We start from the raw sequence: 22,216 nt of genomic DNA on the forward strand, positions 1-22,216 counted from the left end.
CACAAAAATACACATGGGCCTAACATGAAGCGAACACACACACACACACACACACACACACACACACACACACACACACACACACACACACACACACACACACACACACACACACACACACACACACACACACACACACACACTACCTAATGTGGCACCTTAGAGAAAACAAACACCTTCCTTGACTTCACACATCTGTCCAGACTAATCTTAACACAGCACAACTGTGGCAACTGTTGGTGTCCATTTTTAGCCTTCTCGCCACCCGCTGGCCCTGCCTCTCCTCACCTGCCCGCTCCACACCACCACTCCTGTGCGCTGACACTGAGAGGAGCTGTGCTTCCAATTAGCCATTTTGGCTAAAACCGCCGCGCAAATGAGGCTTTGGAAGGTGCCACCATTTTCACAAAGGGCTGATTGTGTTCCAGAGACAGACTGGCCAGGGCTCCAAGGCTCCAGGGCTATTTATCAGCCACGAGCGAGTGGCAATATGGCCCCTTTCAACTGTCTCAGCACGCAGGGGCAACTGTGGGTGGTGGGAGACGTGCTGTCTCCTGATCACACCTACCAGATGGTGGTAGAGAGGGAGAGAGAGAGAGAGAGATAGAGAGAGAGAGAGAGGGAGGCAGAGTGAGAGAGAGAGAGTGGCCTATTTACCAGGCTTGTGTAAGAGTGAGTGTGTCTGAGGGTGTCTGAAGGCATATGCGGGCTATCATGCGTCCTCCTCTGAACGAGACGGTTGACACACACACACGCGTGCACCCACACAAACACACACACACACACACACACACACACACAAACACACACACACACACACACACACACACACACACACACACACAAACACACACACACACACACCCACACACACAAACCTTTCTGGAGGCTCATGGTGCGTGTGTGTGCATATGTAGAGCATCCAGTTTGGGTCTAGTCAAGTGTGTGGGCTGGATTGGCCGTGTTCAAGAGCACACCAGCTCGCTGGGTTGCACAACATCCTCACACAATTGTTAGCAAGGAGTTTATTCTACTTAACAACTCCTCAGTGTCTGGTGTCAGAGCACCGTAGAGTCTGAAAGAAACTCCATTCCCCCTCAAGTGTTCTATTTACAATGCACTTACATAATTAATGCATCATAGCATGTTCTACTTGTGCAACTATACAGCATTTCACATTACTACATACACTAATAGGCTTGAGCAGGGGTGCTGCTGGGCCTTATGAAAGTCAAAAAAGGTGTTTGGCCCTTAGAATCGTCATGCAGAGCCAACTCTTCTTCTATGATCTTCTCACTTGCAACCCCTTCAGTTATTGGCATACTATGAGACTGGGTGCTATTGGACAGTGAGTTTGTACTTCTCTGCGGGCTGGTGAGCAAGGATGCTCCTCCTCTCCCTCTGACGGGGATGAGCGATGGGGGAGGAGCAGGGGGCGACAGCACCTTGGACAGCGCTCAGCTGTCATCGCTCTGTCAGCACCTCCTGGTCTCGTCTCCGCTGCCACTTGGCAGGAAGACATCAGGCTCTATAAACCGCTGGACGTCTCAACGTCGGCCGTGCCCCGAGGGTAGCCTTCAATGTCAGACAAGTGGAATGCAATGCAAGACTGTGGAACGCAATGCAAGACTGTGGAATGGGCAGTGACTGAGATAGAGCTGATGAGGACGGCTTCCCAGCCAAAACCAGAGCAATGGTCAACACCCCTCGCCACCTCAATCCATCTTTTCACTAATGACTAATGACTCATTACTGTCAACAAATCCACACAAGATGAATAGATTAGTTCATTCAGAGCTGACAATTTCAACCTCTAGTTACTATCAAGTGAAATTGTCTAGCAGATAAAAAGTCAAGTTCAACTGACCAAACTATGACTCAGCCAGTTGCTGCACGTCCACGTCCACACACCAACACACGGAACAGACAGGATCCGTTTCTTTCAGATGTGTGTGTGTGTGTGTGTGTCTCACATTTGCCCTGAAAGCCTTGGACGTCCTCACCTGACTGGCCTTCAAACCCCCTGCCCAATCAGAGGCCTGGTCTGGGCTGGACCACACTGTGCCCCCGCTCTCCACACACCAATTAGAACTCTGAGACACTTCTCCACAGCATTTTTCTCCACAGACCCAGAACAAAAAACGCACAACAAAAACGCTTTAAAAGGCATTTTTCACAGACTCCCTCCATCCCCACACCAGTGTACATATTCACCATGCCGTGGCAGCAGAAGGCCACTTGAACTGGTGCATTGATCCCCATGCGATTGGCACTCCCCCATTGCTGCTCAGTGTCTGAAGATGAAAGGGTGTGGTGGGCCTAATCTCTCATTGCGGTGGGTGGAGGCGGATAAACAGCGATGAGACGGGCGGAGGGAGAGAAAACAAGACGGAGGGCAAGACAGGGCACAGAGAAAAAAAGCCCCACCCTGAGTGAGACATGACTTTTTAATTAATGACGGAGAGGGAAGTTCCCAAGGTTGAGATAAATGGAGCGGGGGAGTATTAAGAGAGACGACAAGAAGGAGGGAAAGAGGAAGAGAGGAGGGAAGGCGTAGTGGAAGAGCCTAAACAAAAACAAAGAGGGGAGGACAAGGGAAAAGGGAAAGAAAGGAAAGGAAATGAGAGAGAGGACAAAAAAGAGGAATGGAAATAGGAGAGAGAGAAAGAGAGAGGAAGAGAACACAGAGAAAAGGAGAGGATAAAATATGGCTTTATTATTCCCACCATGGCCTTGGCCTCTCTCTCTCTCTCTCTCTCTCTCAAACCTGCTCAAGGTTCAGGTGGCTTTCCATCATAGACACAGAGCCCAGTGCCTACACCCCATGTAGAACAGATGTGTGGTGCTGCTGCTGCATTTCCACAGCGAGGAGGAGGAGGAGAAGGAGGAGGAGGGGTAGGAAGGGGAGGAGAAAGAGGAGGAGGAAGAGGAGGAGGAGGAGGAGGAGGAGGAGGAGACCATGAGCCTCTGCTGGTGTGCGTGACTGGCATGGACCCTCTGAGGATCAGCGCTGGATAACTCCCTCCACAGGGACAGGTGGGAGAGATGCATGGGAATGCCACGGGCCACTGCCGCGCACCGGATCAATACAAGGCCCCTGTGAGGAATGGCGCACAGACGCTCCCATACTGAACACATCAGCATTCCTCCTCCTCTGGGTCCAATGGCATCACAATGAGTATATACTGCAGAGCCTCTATCCTCTATGTGTGATCATGTTCTGAGGCAACGTGAACACACCAAGTTATTTTCCCCCATGGCCACAGCAGAAGTAGCCAGCGGCAAGTATTTATGATGTTATTACCCACTGGAATCATGCATTGCTTTCAGAAAATCTATCGTAATTGGTAAGTTCACTAGATTCATTGTTCATTTATAACACCACACAGACACAGACGCACACACAGACACGCACACACAGACACGCACACACACACACACACACACACACACACACACACACACACACACACACACACACACACACACACACACACACACACACACGCACGAGTGGAAGGGAAATATGGAGACAGAGAGAGATGAATGAGGAGAGGGATAAATTATGTTGTCACAGAAATCGAAACCCTCTTTACCTTCCTCTTCCTCGTGCTCCCTTGGGTTGCATTCTGCTGGCCTATTGACCTTTGACCTCAACAGCGCAATCCGCTGCTGCTCTCCAAAACATTCTGACAGAGTTACAGCACTGCAGACTGCTGATGGATGCACAGGGATGGAAGGAGGAATGGAAGGAGAGATGGAGAGATAGAAAGATAGAGGGAGAGGGAGAGTGAGACGGAGGTCTAGTCTAAGATGGGGAAGGACTCTGGTGGAGGGTACTCATGAGTGATCCCTCTAAGTACACGAACACACACACACACACACACACACACACACACACACACACACACACACACACACACAGACACACAGACCCCTGCTAAGCAGCATGACAAAATGGCATGTGACATCTGCAGATTGGGTCATATTGACCTTCACCTCAACAAGCTGAAGGCTGCAAATGTGTGTGTGTGTGTCAGTGAAGGTCTCGGTCTCTCTCTCTGTGTGTGTGTGTGTGTGTGTGTGTGTGTGTGTTTAAGAGAGAGAGAGTAAGTAAGAAACAGCTAGAGAGAGTGTGTGTGTAGGCTTGTGTCTGTATGGTTGTGTGTCTAGGTTTGTGTGTGTGTGTGTGTCTAGGTTTGTGTGTGTGTGTGTGTGTGTGTGTGTGTGTGTGTGTGTGTCACCATTCTGAGTGTGATAAAGATAGACATGCCACGACCTCTGCTGCTCCACTCTCTCCTGTTAGGTTCATATTTATTACCCATAGTTCCACGGGAATGGCCAGCAGTCAGTTTGTGTCATGTGACGCATCGAGGCAAACATTCTGTTCTGGTGAGCGCATCACTGTGTGTGTGTGTGTGTGTGTGTGTGTGTGTGTGTGTGTACTTTCGTCCTCTCATCATACTAATACTACTTGACAGTTTTGGATCATGCTCATAGTCACTCAAGGTTTTCTGTAGTGCCTGTAATTCAGATTCTTGAGATTTCAGTTAATGGGAGCTCTCAGTCCCCACAAGACGCTGACACACACTCACACACACACACACATGCACACACACACACACACACACACTTTTTACTCAGACACACGCACACACACGTCCAGCTGCCCATTTTTAAACACAAAACTGGGTGAAAATTCACTATTTTTTTGTGATGCAACTGGGCGTCCAGATCTGAAGTGTAACGTCAACTGGGATTTGTAGTCTACTGACCTCGGAGAAAGAGCCTCGCCAGCTCTTGGCCCAAATCAACATCCATTTCCTCCAGTGGCTTGAAAAAAAGCCAGTCTCAAAAATGCCAAAGAGAAACTTGAGCGAACAACTTCTCTCCTTCTCCACAAGCTCCTCCTGCACTCGTTTACTCTGACCTCCCTTCCTCTACCCTATGGAGCTCGCTCTCTTTCCTTCTGTCCCTCTCTCACTCTGTTCTTCAAACACAGACAAGGGGACTGGAGAGGAGAGGCGACCGCCGCCTACGACTCCCAGTGGAGAGAGAGTCGGAGACAGAAACAACGGAGTAAGTGTGCAAAACACAGTGAGCGGTGGACATTTTGTGGGGGCTGTACTCTGGTAAGTACTTTCTGTTGTTTACACCTCCCAGTGGAAGTGCACACATACAGCAACAACAGAAAATGACACATTTCTTCATCTACATTTGAAGAGTTTGGTTGATAACGCTATACATCTCCATTTTTAAAAACATTAAAAAGTCATGGTATTTAATTGTGCATTTCAGGTAATGTCAATCAAATTGCAGTTGTGCTGTTTTGATTGAGTAAAGATAAATCAGACAGTTATACTCAAATTACTTTGAAAACAAAATGTAAAAAAAATATTCTTTAAAATGGAGGATATAGCGTTTTAGAACCAAACTCTTCATTTGTTCATTTACATGTATTCACCTAGAAGACACTGTTGTCCAAAGTGGCATACATATGTCAACTACATTACAAAGGATTACATCCCCGGAGCAACAGTGCCTTGCTCAAGGGCACAATGGTGGAAGCAGGGAATTGAACCCACAACTTTCATGCTACTGCATGCTAGTCCAGCTCCTTAACCACTACACTACCACCACCTCGAAAAATGAATGCAAGCTATAGACATTTCGATCAAACAATGGATCTTTCAATCAGACAATGATGTACGTGTCGATTTCTAGTCCATCTATATCTATATTTGGGTGGTGGTTATAGTTGCTCTGGGTACAGTGGCCATGTGATATAACTGACATATAGAAACGTCTACTATTACCAACCGTCCAGTATTTCCGACCTCTTACGTGTACAGTATGTGTTATTTAATATTCATTTCTATACAAACCAAGACGGCGGATTCCTAAAGAAATGCAAGCACCCACACCATAAGTGTATCTTAAGTAGCTATTTACCGAATCGAACAAAATGGTTGGTAATGGGTGGTTTTACAATATGTAAATCGCTTTGGATAGAAGTGTCTGCTAACTGAATACATGTAATGTAAATGTTATATTCATTCTATCTGTTGGACTGTAGTTATGGTGGCATTGCACAAGCCTTATTAAAAACAAACTACCAGTGTAAGTTCCCCAATTTGGTCCCACTGGTTCCCATTAACATCCATTTTAAAATAGTCCTGTTAATGGCTGCTTAATTAGCTGTAATGTCTTTAACCATGGGGATAGAGGTGTTTTTAATTTGGTCACTCTATTAATCCTAATTCCATTACATGTATTTTATGAAGTTCAACTTTTTAATGTCAAGGTGATATCTACTATGGGCATTGCAATTACAATACATAAGAAAATGTAAAATTGGTAATGATGTGGCAAGCATAATTCATTGATAAGACTCCTGTTCTCCAAAGAGCAGTTTCCCCAGGGTGTAGATATTTGACACATTATTCACTGGACCAGCAGATCAGGGGCGTGCAGAGACCTTTGAAGGGGCAGGGGCTCAAATTTAAAAAAAAGGGCACATGGAACAACATTTTCAGAAAACGTGTTTTTGATTACAACCCAATAGAGAATACATAGGCTACATGCAAATTATATCAAAATAAAACATCTTTCATCTTATTGATTAAATTCAAAGCTAATTTTAATAGCCTAGAAATCTAGACGCACATAGTGGCAGCAAATATGTTATTGCCTAGTCTGGCTTGTCAGTTTAATGTTTATCACAGTGAACTACCACCATTAGCAAGCTGGTGTCTTGCAGATTCATGTGCTGTGCGTGTGGCCACTGAGTGAAATGACGCGTAATGTAGCCTAGTGTAAACAGAGAACGACGTGTGGAATTGGGTTAGTTAAACAACTACAGTAGCCTATGTCGTCGGCTTATGACGATTTAGAAAAGGTTTGCCTACTCTGTTTTATGAACTAGGTCTACTAACTTAAGCTACTATAACATAGTAGGCCTAACCTAAACAGAATATGTTATGAACGTTCAGCCTTAGAGCCTTAGATTTTCGAAGCTGCCAGGTTATTGAAATGGATGGACCATGACATGGTTAAAATGGGTTTGATAGCCTACGTCATTAAACATGAAACAACTTTAAACATTTTATTCTCTATCTCTAAGCTGAATACTATTGTATGTTCAGATAGGCTAACTGCCAAGTGACCTTACCGTGCTCCCAAACGTCTCCTGCAGCACTGTGCCTGCGTGCACCTTCTGAGAGTTCACTGAATGTATGATGTCACGGATTGGTGGCCGCAAGGCATTTCAATTAACACAGAAAATTTTTATTTTTGTAAATTTCACAAACTATTAATGAGACATTTTAGCAAATATTCACGTTGGAACTAGCGGAAGTATTACAAATTTTAAAAGTAAAAAACGGGTCTTGTCAAAAGGGCACTTGGACATCAAAGGGGCAAAAGGGCAGGTGCTAGAGCCCCTGTAGCCCCCCTTCTCTGCACGTGCCTGCAGCAGATCATGTGGATGTCTGACAAATGACTAACAGATAACCTGAATCCCCCCAGGTCACGTTTGAGAACTGCCAGCACCTCTGTCCTCCTCACAACAGGGGCAAACTCAACCATCCATGTTCCTTCCAGCAGGATCACAGACAGGCATACAGGCATACAGGCAGGCAGGCAGCCAGACAGACAGACAGACAGACAGACAGACAGACAGACAGTGAAACAGCTGGCTTCCATGAGTCTGTTTTTTATGCACTGCAGCATCTGAGTCTGGGTGTCTAAGCGAGGGACTTTAAACCACTGACTGCAATGAGGGACCTCTACATCAGGCCAAATCAGTTACGATTCCCTAGTTGGGGACAATGCCCCCCCATGATCCTCTCCCACTGAGTGGGTAAGTAGGTCAGAGATGCTACACCGCAGTGCTCAGGTATCAGTGCACAGTATCCAGCCCAGGGGAACAAGCCTTTGTGTCACTGCGCGTGTGTGCGTGTGTGCTTGTGCATGTGTGTGTGTGTTTGTGCGGTGCATGGACATTCAGGGAAGTGACAGCATCACACACTGGAGAATGCTAAGAGCCAGCTTTGAAATGAATATTAAAAACAAACACACAAACACACACAAAACTGATAAAAGGCAAAGACTGACATCAAAAGGCAAACCTTTTATTAGTATGATTACTTGCGTAATAAATGTCTAGAGAGCACGTTTTGAGTATATTACATGGAGCAGATAAAAAGGAAGATGCTCTCTAGACACAGTGAAACAATTTCCTGATTGAGCAGCTGTTTGTCCCAATTTTGTACCCAATTTGTTTTCCAGAGCGTAGAACAAAGCGAAATGTTTATGACTCTCCATCTTGGTGTTCTCCTAGCTCGCCGGAAATGATAAATCAAACACTAATGGCTGAAGACTAACCGAGTGACGCTCAATAGGCTAAAACAAACCACTGTCTGAACGCTGCCAAAATATAACTGGATTGATTGTGTGACAGTTCGTGGTCCCCTCCGTTCCACGGCGAGCGCCGCCAACCAGAGCATTAGCCATTTTCGCGCGTCGCAGCTTGTTAACACCATGCACTCGTGGAACTCAATTAAGCTGGAAAGGGCTTTTTGCGAGGAAATCGATGCAGGCGACACACGCAGTCCGTCCACTTCCATTCATTCAACTCTTGTCGTTCATTCCCTCCCTCTCTCTCACTCATTCATCCCATCTGCTCCCCAGACCCACATTTGTAGGCCAACAGCCTCATTATCGCTGGACATGGACAAAAGCATTTGGCCGGGCTAACGTGAACAAGCGCCGGTCGATACTGTGGTGGTGAGACACGGCCGGTGAGTGTTTGTGCTGGGCTCATTAGCCCAATGACACGGCCTAAGACCAGGCGGAACCGGGGGTCGGACAGACGGTTTTTTTTTTCTTTTTCTTGGTGTTACGGTTTATTGCCTCACTGATGACGCACTGACACAAATTACACAGTAAACAGAGTGCAATGTTCATTGGCCTGTTCAGCCTAGTTAGGGCTGTGTCAAATGTGTGTCTAGCATGAATGGTTACACTCCTGGAATGCTAAGTGCTTCAGATATATCACAGAGGAACTGCTCTCATCATGACAAATGTACAGGGTTCCTACTAAGTGAATTTCCATGACCTACTAATGAATGGTACAATATACCAAAGACCAAAGATTCAGAGCAGCCACAGAGTCTTTTACTTTTTTAGAGTGGGAGAATAAATGGGCAGTGAATAAACAAAGTTGGGCTAACCACAACTGTTCAAACAAGCAGACCAGATCAAATTCCCTGACTTTCCATGTCTGGAATAGACTTTCTAAAATTCCATGATATTCCAGAAATTCCCGTGGAAACCCTGAATGTAAGACTCCCAACTGGTGTGGATAGCAGGCATGAAAAGTGCCCTGAGAAAAGCATCTGATTGTCATTCTGACACTGAGATGCTATGGCTATGCAGGGTGCACAATAGAAGCGCTCTGTTTGTGGAGTGTAAAAATAGTTTTAGAAGACTAATCTAATTTCTTCAAATGTATGTACCGCACAGGGTTGGGTAGTAACGGATTACATGTAATCTGGATTACGTAATCAGATTACAAAAATCAAGTAACTATAATCAGCCCAGATTACAATAAAAAAATTGTGTAATCAGATTACAGTTACATTGTTGGGGATTACCTGATTACATTTTATCATGGAAGCAATGCAACTTTTTGATGATAGCCTAGTTATCTTTTAATTCGACAAGCTTCGGGCTTGCCGGTTCGATCCCCGACCAGTAGAAAAAATGTGGGCGGGGGAAGTGGTTAAGCACTGCTCTCCCATGCCCACATCCACGGCTGAAGTGCCCTTGAGTAAGGCACCTAACCCCTCATTGATCCTCGAGCGCCGTTGTAGCAGACAGCTCACTGCTCCGGGTTGGTGTGTGCTTCACCTCACTGTGTGCTCATTGTGTGCTTAACCTCACTGTGTGTTCACTGTGCTTCACTAATTCGCGGATTGGGAGACCAAATTTCCCTCACGGGATCAAAAGAGTATCTATACTTACTAACTTATTTACTATTGGGGCAGGTCTGTCGGCACACTGCCTGATCTTTTCCTCCTAATCTTAATGTAGCCTCTTGTTTTAGTGTTACCGTTTACTTTGAGAAAGTCACCAGGTCCCCCTGGTTGAAAAACATCCCAAAGGAATAATTTTCTCACCCCCACAATTGAAATGGACATGGTGGCATTCAATCTCAGGCCATGTCCTGGGTCAAAAAAATCCAGCTAAAGCTAAATTCATTGTCCAGGTGTGCCCTTATAAAGGTTAAGCTGAGTTGTGCATGTTTGGAGAATAGTGATCCATGATCACATCCATGATGACTAAGTGATCGATTTTGGGATGGGGAAAATTTCAACCACCAAAATACCACCCCCAAAGTGGAGAATAGCTATAGAAATTTATTAGTTTTGGGTGTTTTTCAGACAATGGGACCTGGTGACCTCAAAGTAAATGGTAACACTAAAACAAGGGGCTAGATTAAGATTTTTGGAAGAAAAGATCAGTTAATTCACACAGGAATGCTTTACTCAGAGCAAAGAGATTTCTTAGATTTAATGAAATAATAAACAGAAAAATAGAATAAGAATTCTTTCATCAATTCAGTGGTGGTGTCTTTTACTTAAGGGACATATTTATTGAAGTAATCTAAAAGTAATCCTAAAGTAATCAGATTACGTTACATGTTTTTTGTAATCCTGATTACGTTACTGATTACAAAAATTGCCATGTAACTTGTAGTCAGTAATGGATTACATTTCAAAGTAATCTGACCCAACCCTGGTACCGCATTCACGTCTGACATTGCCAGTCCCATTAGTGGATGCTTATTGTTACAGCCGACGTTCCGTGAACGAAATGCTTCAGTTATGTGCCTGGTGTAACCTGCCCGTCAGCCATACAACTGTGAAAATGACTATTGGAACACTAGCTTTGTAAGTGCAGTAATTGTGGTGAGAGTCACCTGAAACAGTTTGGCTGTGACAAGTGTCTAGCTTGGTAAGTCATTCAGATGAAAGCCATCTAAAAGCAGTTTCAGAGGCACGAGGGAGTAGTTTACCAGATGACAGCACAAGATGCTGCTTCTTGTCTCTAAGAACTGTGAACATGCGGAGGACTCATTCAGACGAGGCAGAGCTCTGTGTTCTTCTGATAAGGCCCACACAGGCCCTCGAGCTGAACAGTGTTGTTTAGGATGAGATAAGCTTGTCAGTGCCACTCAGTATGTACATATAAGTGTGTGTGTGTTTGTGTGTGTGTGTGTGTGTGTGTGTGTGTATGTGTGTGTGTGTATGCATGTGTTTATATGTGCCTGTATGTGTGTGATTATGTGTGATAATGATTATGTTTGAATGTGGGTTGCATGTGTTTATGTGTGTGTGTGTGTGTGTGTGTGTGTGTGTGTGTCTGTGTGTGTGTGTTCATGTTAGCGTGTTTTGTATGTGTATGCATGTGTGTGTTTTCATAGCTAAAAATGTGTGGGTGTGCATTCCATAGCTAAAAAGCACACACACATCCGGGTCTTATGATGTCCACTGACTCCTCTGCACGACCCAGTATAAACCTGTGTGAATACCACCACCACACATGTGTACATGTGCACAATCGCCCTTAAGAACATTACACACACACACACACACACACACACACGTGTGTGTAACTATAGAAAGCACAAGATCAATCGCTGTATAAACATGCTTAGTTTTCAGATCAATCGCTGTATAAACATGCTTAGTTTTCACTCATGTGGCATGACGGCAAGCCAGAGGGGTCAAAAAGGGCGCGTCTGTGCTGCACTGACCTCTGGGGCGATGTAATCGGGGGTGCCACAGAAGGTGCGGGTGGTCACACCCTCCATCATGTTCTCCTTGCACATGCCAAAGTCGGCGATCTTGATGTGGCCCTCTGCGTCCAGCATCACGTTGTCCAGCTTCAGGTCCCTGACAGGGCACACAGAGCAACGACAGGTCAGGACACTATATGTACATCAGAGGTAAATTTACATTCTATTGATATTATTGAATTTGGCAGATTCTCCCAGTCTGTGTGCACCCTGGGCACCAAACCCTTGACCATTGTGCTGTTAATACACTGTCCAACAAGTTGAGCTACAAGGACAATATTTTACAAGGACACTGGATCACTGTCCAAAAGACAAGTTCCAGTTGAAAGGATGTATTTGATTAGTGGTTCCCATCCCTGGAATTAAGCCTTTGAAATATGTACTTAGAACTCTCCGGCTCTTCAAAGTTCAGCTCTAAAAGCTGAAAGTCAAGATTAATGGAATCCTGGGTCTTAGACGAGCTCTATGGAGAAATACTGGGGACCCTCAACGTAAGACCTGCCTCTCACAGAGCTTGTGGAAGTTATGGAATAAATGGATTTTTTATGGAATAAACGGCATTCTTTGTGGCACAGCATCCAAGGACATTTAAGGCCTTTTAATATCAATGTGATTTTTGGAGGTCCTGTGGCTTTTTTGGGGGGGAAGGGAATCAAGGACTATCTCACTCTAGTGGGAAAAGCCTTAAAACGGTTTGTTGGCCTCTCTGTTTTTCCACAGTGTTCTGCTGACGTTGGATGATGGCTGCTACATTTCTTCAGGCTAGTTTGGTTTGGGAAAAACAACACCACAAAAAAGGAAAGACTGCATCCAAAGCAAAGCTACTTATCTCTTCTGGACTCATATATATAATTATATAAGAAAATATATGACTCATATATATATATATATATGATGATATATGGAATTATGTAGGATATATTGATTATCTGGGAATATCATACACAGAGCATATAGAAAGAAAGAACAGTTAATTACTTGCTTTCTAATATGCACTATACTAATCAACACTGCATTTGTATGAACAATATATCTTATCCCGTAACAGGAAAGGGAAACACTGCATCCAAAAAACAAAGCATGAAAGCTGGTCCCATCACTGAACTATTCTCTCTCATCACTACCCACACAGCTTCAGATGCCAGTCACGATTTGAAAGACTGTCATTCTTTGATGCTGGGATTAGCTTGGGATGAGTTTAAAGTATTCAGCAGCAAGTAACCAACTGGCTCCCCAGCAGGCATCAACAGAGCACTGACATCCTAATGAAGTCACAATAGGGCTACACAATTAATCCATTTTTAAGCAAAAATCCCAATTTGAACTATAGCAATTAGCTAATCGCAAAGGCTGCAATTAACTGTACAGCTTGCAACTCTGTCCCTATTGGCTAAATCGTGTCACATCAATCAGAGGTGACCCAACTTCAAGAGAAAAATTGGATTATTGAACTGAAGCTTGACTTTCAAAAATGATATCGTAAAATCAAACCGAAATTATCTGTCAGAAAATAATCACAATAGATATTTGCTCCAAATCGTGCAGGCCTAAATGACAATGCATCCTGTAATGTTTCAGATGTCAGGAGTGACACATAGTGACAGACAGTGAGCGCCAGGCTGAACCCACCTGTATATGACTCCTTTCTTGTGCAGGAAAAACAGCCCAATAGCGATCTCTGCTGCATAGAAGCTGCAATGACAGGCACAGTCAATCAGAGAGACTCACTTCAAGGACCGATTACTACAGATAATCTTCTTCAGAACTCCTCTCTACATGACCAAATACACCACATGACCATGTTTATTATTTTCACAATTATTTATTATTATAAAGCATTTCTAATAACTCATAACTGAGAAATGAAAACTATTTGTCATGTTAATGAATATCCTCTCTAAGATCTTAACCCATTTACTCCTAAAATGCCTGCTAAAAACGCCTATAGAATCCTATGGCATTCTAGACTAAATAATCTTATTTCCTTAGAGTTTTCTGAAAAAATACTAAAAATGTAATATCTAAACCTCTGTAGCACCTAGAAACATGAAATAAAAAGCATGCTGCGCTACGCAGCAACCAGTGGGAGATTCAATGTTGCGCTATGCAGCAAGCGTCAGAAGATAGAATGTTGTGTTGTGTAGCATCCGGCGCGAATGGGGTGAGAAGGCTCGACTTTGAGCCATGAGGATGATGCCCAAATATGAGGAGGAGGAGGAGGAGGAAGAAGAGGAGGAGGAGGGGGAGGAAGAGGAGGATGAGAGTGGAGTTTCTGTGGGGCTGTGCACACTTCATCTGGGCCTGACTGGATCTGACATGTTTACAGAGAAGGAGGAGGAGGAGGAGGGGGAGGAAGAGGAAGAGAGGGAGGAAGAGGAGGAGGAGGGGAGGAGGAGGAAGAGGAGGAGGGGGGAAGAGGAGGAGGAGGAGGGGGGGAAGATGAGGAGGAGGGGGAGGAGGAAGATGAGAGTGGAGTTTCTGTGGGGCTGTGCACACTTCATCTGGGCCTGGCTGGATCTGACATGTTTACAGAGAAGAGCCGTCTTCAGGGTTCTGCTGTCGGCTCCGAATCAATACAACTGACAACAGAAGGGACACACACAGATACTAAGGCTAACTCTCTCTGTCACACACACACACACACACACACAGACACACACACACATACACATACACACACACACACACACACAGAAGAATAAGAGAAGAGACACGCTTACACAGCCTGAGGCTCCTTGAACTTGCCCACTTGTTGGATATGGTACATGAGGTCCCCACCGTTGACATATTCCATCACAAAATACAAACGGTCCTGGGAGATGAGAGAAAGAAGGTGGGAGAGAGAGAGGGCGAAAGAAAGAAAAAACAGAGAGAAAAAAGAAAACTAAGAGACCAAAATAACCCAAATGGAGTCCAAATTGTTGCCCATGACATCCATCAGCTTTGACACGGGCAGTGGCTGGAAAATTAACTTCCCACACACACTCACACACAGCCTGTCTGGCTGATGAGACTTTGATGAATGTTTGCGAGAGCCTGGCAGGGTTGGAGATCACTGCACTCACACCTGTCTGCGCCCTCTGCCAAAGCAATCACGCCTGGCTCAAAGAGATATTCCCCATTCCCATAAACACACACACACACACACACACACACACACACACACACACACACACACAGAAAAAGCCCACTCCTCAAAAGAGGTTCCACGCCTCGGTACCTCTCCGCTCTACGACAGACGTGTGGTCAGCAGCTGAGGCCTCCAGGACCCATCAGCACTAAAGGAGAATATGACACAGGCTGCATTTACACAGGCTGCATTTACACAGGCTGCTTTAAAGGACAATATGACACAGGCTGCATTTACACAGGCTGCTTTAAAGGGGAATATGACACAGGCTGCATTTACACAGGCTGCTTTAAACCCACGAGATCCTCTGGGCTGCCTGTTCAAATGCACAGAGCAGGTAAACGACTCCGTTAAGGGCCATGTCACGTTAATGCTTATGTCTGAGCCACAGCTGGTGATGTCATGAAGGCTGCAAGAGAGGGAGGCTCCAAGTGTGCCGAGTCCCAACAGCAGCATCTGAGTAGGGCTACAACACCCCAAACACTACTAGCTACGTTTAGGGAAATAAGAGTTATAAGATTGTAAAGAAGGCTATAATAATAATGTCTGATCTGGTCACAAGACCTTTATAATCAAATACTAATGACTTATATCACTGTATCATAAAGGGTGTATTGAGTGATTTAAACACACAACATGGGTGTCTCTGTGTGTTCAATTTGAGAGAATAATGGTTCCAATTAAAGGCTGCAAACCATTATAAAACTCCCTTCATAGAGGCCATTTGAATTCCCCTCGTTTCTGTTTGAAGTGCTTCAGGTTCTTCCGGCATGAAGACCCCCCACTAGAGGAGTAAGCGGCTGCTGAAGCGATGACGTCATCACCGTCAAGTTGCCCCCCCCCGAGGCCTCAGGGACACCTGAGGGGTCAGTTAAGTCCTCCGGCCGACACACCTGAGGGGTCAGTTAAGTCCTCCGGCCGACACCGATGACGCACACAAAGCCCTGGCTTCCATCATCGAGGCGGACTTTTTTATTTCACCCTCAAGCTGACCGATCCTGACAGCCCGTCCCCAGAGAGACGCTGATTACGCCCTTTCATTTGCGGTGCCATTAAAGATGAAGAATACGGAGGGTGTGTGTTTGTATGTGTTTGAGCTTGTGTCTGCCTATCAGAGAGAGAGAGAGAGACAGAGAGAGAGAGAGAGAGAGAGAGAAAGAAATGTCCATTTTCCTCTGCAGTGGACTATCAGAAGGTAATTCTGGGATAAATGATTCAGAAGGCTTTATGAGGGTGGCCATTACATGCCCTCTGGGGAAAAGAGGATGCACAACAGGAAAATCTACACACACACACACACACACACACACACACACACACACACACACAGCAATTCAACACATGAATACAAACAAACCATTAAAAACTTGCATTCGATATTGAGATCCAATTTGCAAGAGAGATTACAAACGACATGTTCCGTGAGATATCCATAGAGTGTTTCCAGAGGGAGCAATGCACTCTCACAACCTCTCCATCTGGGCAGCCACAGGAAGCAACAACCAATCAGTAACCATTGTGAGAATTCATCCAGATAAAATGCTGAGGTAAATTGGCTTTACATTGTATGTGGTTATGTGCGTGATGGTGAAAAAGCATGTGTGTTTGTGTGTGTGTGTGTGTGTGTATGAAAGATAGTGTGCACCTTATTTATACATCTTTATACATCTTTAGTTCTATCAATCTGTTTTTGTTTGTGTGTATGTGAGTGACAAATAGAGAGAGAGAGAGAGAGAGAGAGAGAGAGAGAGAGAGAGAAAGCCTGCCATATTTGCCCAGTGATTGCAGAACAAACAAATGAAGGTAAATATATATTCTGGGAGAAGTTAAAGTAACAGCACTAGCAGCTGCACAGTAATGCACATTGAATTGAGTTGAAAAAGAGAGTGCCAGAGAGAGAGAAAGAGAGAGAGAGAGAGAGAGAGAGAGAGCAAGAGAGAGAGAGATGTAAAGAGGTGCAGGTGTGTGGGGTTCTCTTACCACAGTCTGGAAGCAGGAGTGCAGCTGGGTGAGGAAGGGCGGTTTGTCCTGCTGGGCCAGCACCCTCTTCTCCACCATGGTGCACTCCACATCATCGTCCTGGATCACCACATCCTTCTTCAGGATCTTGATGGCGTACAACATATCCGTCTCCTTCATCTCCGCCAACATCACCTACACACACACACACACACACACACACACACACACACACACACACACACACACACACACACACACACACACACACACACACACACACACATCACCAACCCACCGCCATTACTGGTGTACATCATATAGGATTCATTCTCTCGCTAAGAAAATGTATGTTCATGAGAGCATGTATGTTCATGTATCATTCTACAACAACCAGCATTACATGAAATGTGTCTTCTGGTAATTTGATTACAACATTTCACTTGAAAATGACAAATAACAACCACAATAAAACAAATAAAAACTTCTATGGACTATGGTTAACTAGGAGTCCTCACCTTTCCAAAACTGCCTTTGCCCAGAACGGCCAGGAAGTTAAAGTCGTCGAGTTTGACCATGTCCAGGTTGTTGGACGGCAGACAGGACTGACTGTCGTCCGAGGGTGTAATGACCTTCTTGGGCCCGAGCTTGGCTTTCTAAGCGAAGGAGAGAGAGGGAGACAAGACTCGTAAGGTGCTGAAATGGCTCTCCTGAGGCGCTATTGCCAGACAAGTCCATAGACGAGGCCTAAGGCTGGACCATAACTGCCCATCTGACCAAGGGTTTCTTAACCACCCCAATGACCCATAACTGAAGCGGAGACGCCATCACACCCAGAGATAGATGAAGACGACACACAGATGCTCAGGGCAACACATAAAGTATTATACTATGGCCTGGGGCGGCCTTATAGCGGGACTCAGAGGAAGACTTGGGGAATGAGTCTACTGCACCAAACTCCAGACACCCAACAAAGCTCAAATACACCTGGCTAGAGTTGAGAAAAGAGCAGCATACAGCAGGCTGCATGATAAAATGAAGTTCTTGGGTTCTAAGCAGGCTATCGGTCTACTCAGGCATTCCAACTGTTGACGGAGCTGCTGAAGTAGCCTAGTAGATGAGAAAGCACAGGAGGCTAACGATACAAACGGTTGAGTGTCCAGTAAGTTGACTCTAACCCCAGAGGCATACAGAGGCAACTGCAGTGTTCCCCACATAATTAGACCCCATTTGTGTTGGTAGCAAGAGAGGTGATGGAACAAAGAGACACAAAAACATGATTTCTGATTATTTAACCATGATAGCACAAATGAAGATATTACATTTACCATTCAGTGTATGGTACATCCAAGTCTTAAACTGAGGCCTGATATTCAGCCACTCTGGATTAAATCCAGTGCCTCTGTCCTTGCTGCGTGCTGATGTCCTGTCTACAAGGCATGGGAGAATACACATAAGGCCCCTTTTCCTGAGAAATCTGCTTTTCTGACCTGTCCACCTTCTGCATTCCTCTGTGTCTGCTGTCCATCGCACCTGTTGCTCCTGACGCTCTCCCACAGCAGCATGGCCACTGCTGTCCTCTTCTCTTAAATCTTCATTACCTATAGCTACCTCTTTTCTTCCTGACACTGTCTTTGCTGAAGCTGCCCCACCAGCACTGGTTGAAGCCTGGAAATATTTAGTCACAAATGAATTGGGTTTGCTAATCACATTGTGCAGCTTTTCCCCACGCTTTGTTGTTGTTGTTGTTTTTCCACTAACTCGCTAACTCTGGTTTATGCTAATACCTCAGGTCCAAGCTGGCTTTGCTCCTCCTCCGAATGAGCCCTTGATTTGAGTCTTGGAAAAAATTTCCCAATATTGATCTGGATTGAGGGAGCAAACATTCAGCGTCAGAGTTCAAGAAACTCCACTTTGCACAGGCAGTCGATATCGACAAGCAGACACATACATCGTGCTGACCTAGATAACCCAGCTGTATTCTCACGTTCGTTTGGCTATCCTTACCAGAAAGAGAGCGAGAGCGGCACATTGAACCAAATTTAAATACTTCAAAAATCAATCTGGTGGTGGTCAATGTTGATGCTGTGGCGGGCCGCCACAAATAAGCCATTGTATGGGAAACACTGCAGCTGGGTTTTAAAGGCTGTTCTGTCACACGAATGAGAAGAAGAGTGAGAGGCTCACCTACGGCAAGACTCCATGCCATGCACAACAACGGGCCAAGATGCACTACACACTACACAGCTGCCTCACAGTGAATAAGCGTGACTACGACTAAGACTACAGGGCTTTAAGTCAGATGCCCAGTGTCACAGCATACACACATACGGGTGTAGTCACAGAAAACACATAGACTGGCTATGTATTCAAAGAGGTCTTACTGCCAAGTTGCCAAGAGTCACTCTTAAACACGCTCACACACACACAAACACACATTTTGTAGGCTATAGCCTACTTTGATTCCACGTTACGAGTCAAGTTTCGTCAGGAATCAAATTGTCTGAATAGTCCAACAGATTTAAGCAGTTCAAAACCATCATGGCTTTACCTATTTCAAGAGCAAAGGAAACGCAGTCCCTTCCAATACTGCACACAGTGGGCTACACACAGACACGGACAAATAAACAATCACACACAGATGCCAAACACTTTAACTGCAAACAGATTATATCTTCTTTTCAACTCTCGTCTTTCTCTGCCCACACAAGCAGACACTTTTCTTTTCACCTCTTACTTCAATCGAGCAAACAAAAGACTTTTGCACACCAATTCTGCACAGGTGCGTTACAGAAGACCTGAAGTCGACAGTCATGGAAATTAGAGACTCCCGCACACTGCTTCTTTGCACATATTCATTTAATGAACAACATGTTGGTCGTTGTTCTAAAAAAATAACCTGAGGAAGGTTGAAGGACCAAAACGTTGTTTATTAAATTACTATTTAACAAGCGGGAGCCTGAGTCTCTAAGTTCCACACCTTTTACTTCATAAATGCTCACAGTGCTGAAAACAAGTAAAGTTTCCACTTTTTATAATCACTGTCCTCCTAACAACATCAAATCTCTCTCTCACCAACACATACACACACACACACACAAAAAAAAGCAGCTTCTTCTGTTTCAGAGAGCAACTGTTTTGGCTGGCAGAGGAGATCTGAGAACCCGTGCATTTAGAAGCAGGGGTTAATAAGGCAGAAGCTGAAGAGATGCAGGGGCCAAAACACACTCAGCGACCTACCCTCGCACGCTGCTTTTTACTCTTACTGTCATCTTTGACTTTGGCAGCCTGCAACCACAGGAGAAAGGTGAACACGCACATACACACTCACACACTAAACACACACATATGCAACAATGCACACTCACTCACTCACACACACACACACACACATTCACTCACCCACCATATGCAGAGGTACACACGTACACACACACACACACACACACACACACACACACACAGACACAGACACAGACACAGACACAGACACACATTCCCAAGCCCTTATTGAGATCCAGAGGCTCAGATGGGACTGAGGCAGCAGCGTGTACAGTAGCTCTTAACTCAGCTCTTGGTTCAGCTGCAGGAGCCTTCATCAGCAACACACCACCTCAGAGCTCAGCAGCCAGGGGTGAGGGGGGCTTTAAACATGGGGACAGGAGACACGCTGGAGCTGCCTTCTCCACTGAAACACCGCTGGGTAAAAGCAGTTTAAAAAGAGGGGGGGGGGGGGGGGGGGTTGAGGAAGGAAACTAGAGAAAGCAAAGCAAAATGGAGGAAGAACAATTAGGAAGAGAAAGTTACGGGAGAGACCTACAAACAAAAAGCAAAATATTAGAGGAGCGAGAGGAGAAGATGAAGGTGGTGAGAGAGTGTGTGAGAGAGGGAAAGAAACACAGTGAAAGAAAGAGTCCACGTGGTGCACGACCAGTGAGGCTGACTACCATTTTGTCCTGCGCTGATGAAGGCAGCGATGCCCAAACACGTAGGCATGTTCTAAAAGAATAACCATGCCAGATTAAAGCTTTTTAAAACATAGAACTCTCATGAGTACCTCAGAAAATGTCAGAAAACATTTTTCAGTGAGACTGATTGACTGAGTATTCCTGTCCCCTTTAAAAGCACCAAGGGTCATTTGTGCCTTCTGCCTGCGTAGTCATGCTCACTGTCTAAACACACGTCTCAGGCAAGGACACTCCAGACAGTGACGAGGGGTCACTGATAGCCCAGACAAACACCAACTAAACTTCAGAAATCAACAATCCCCAGGGCGAACCATGACTTCCATTCCCAAAAGCATCTTAGATATGTGGGTGCTCATAAGACATACAACATAGGGGCACGACACGACACTAGGGGTATCTTATTATCCATACAGACATATGTGGGGTATCTTATTATCCATACAGACATATATGGGGTATCTTATTATCCATACAGACATATGTGGGGTATCTTATTATCCATACAGACATATGTGGGGTATCTTATTATCCATATGGGCATATGGGTGAAATAGGGGAGGGGGGGGGGGTCTCTCTCCAGCTGGGCTGATCCCCCATAATAACCCAGAGTAAAAGCAGGGCACAATTGATTGGCGAATAAACCCCACAGTCCTAAAGCTTTTGTTGTCAGCTTTACAAATGTGTGATATTTTTTTCATGCTGTCATTTTTAGGACAGTCTACTTTACAGTGCACATGTACTTTAATGCTCTACACCTCCACAAAACGTGGAGATACATATTATTATAACAAACTGAAGTCAGTGGGAGACCTCTAGTGGTGGCTTTAGGTATTTCTTAAGGAACCTTTCCATCACACAATTCATTCATAATTGACACACGCTAAATCAAGTCTCGTGGTCGCACTGCAGTCCATTGGCCAATAACACCCCTGATAATCCTCTGATTGCGTGGCTATTAATCCTCTGACCGTCTCTGTAAACTGGACACAGGTCGTAGGTGGACACCCAGTGGACAGGTGCTCTAGTGGCCACTCTCCCATCCGTGTTTCCGCTCTGTCCAGACAACACCCTCCGGTCTCCGTTAGACAAAGCCAAGGGCACACCGCCACATCTCACATTCTATTGCCCTCTTATGAGGCACTTGCACACAGTAGCACAAACTATAACAGAAACAAGAGCCATGTACAGTAAGGGAACTGCAGCTAAAAACCATCCTGGCAGTATAACCAGTCATCTACACCATCAGTATATCTGATAATACCTGATAAGAGGACACATTTCAATGACTGGCAAATG

At 45.1% G+C, this 22,216-nt stretch overlaps 1 protein-coding gene across 1 annotated transcript in view; it reads right to left on the reverse strand.

Moving 5' to 3' along the window:
• The window catches only part of prkcaa (protein kinase C, alpha, a), a 155,881-nt gene that overhangs the window by 27,412 nt on the left and 106,253 nt on the right, over positions 1-22,216 (reverse strand). Inside the window, exons 9-13 of the mRNA XM_076292610.1 lie at positions 17,471-17,608; positions 16,974-17,147; positions 14,584-14,675; positions 13,493-13,555; positions 11,822-11,960 (exon numbers count right to left, since the gene is read on the reverse strand). Of these exons, the coding sequence (XP_076148725.1) occupies positions 11,822-11,960; positions 13,493-13,555; positions 14,584-14,675; positions 16,974-17,147; positions 17,471-17,608 (606 nt within the window). The remainder of the gene's footprint in view (positions 1-11,821; positions 11,961-13,492; positions 13,556-14,583; positions 14,676-16,973; positions 17,148-17,470; positions 17,609-22,216) is intronic.

This window comes from Alosa pseudoharengus, unplaced genomic scaffold, assembly GCF_046254945.1.
Source record: "Alosa pseudoharengus isolate Yale_2024_CS ecotype anadromous, Long Island Sound unplaced genomic scaffold, YU_APseudo_1.1 YU_APseudo_1.1_scf_1, whole genome shotgun sequence".
Classification (NCBI taxonomy): Eukaryota; Metazoa; Chordata; class Actinopteri; order Clupeiformes; family Clupeidae; genus Alosa; species Alosa pseudoharengus.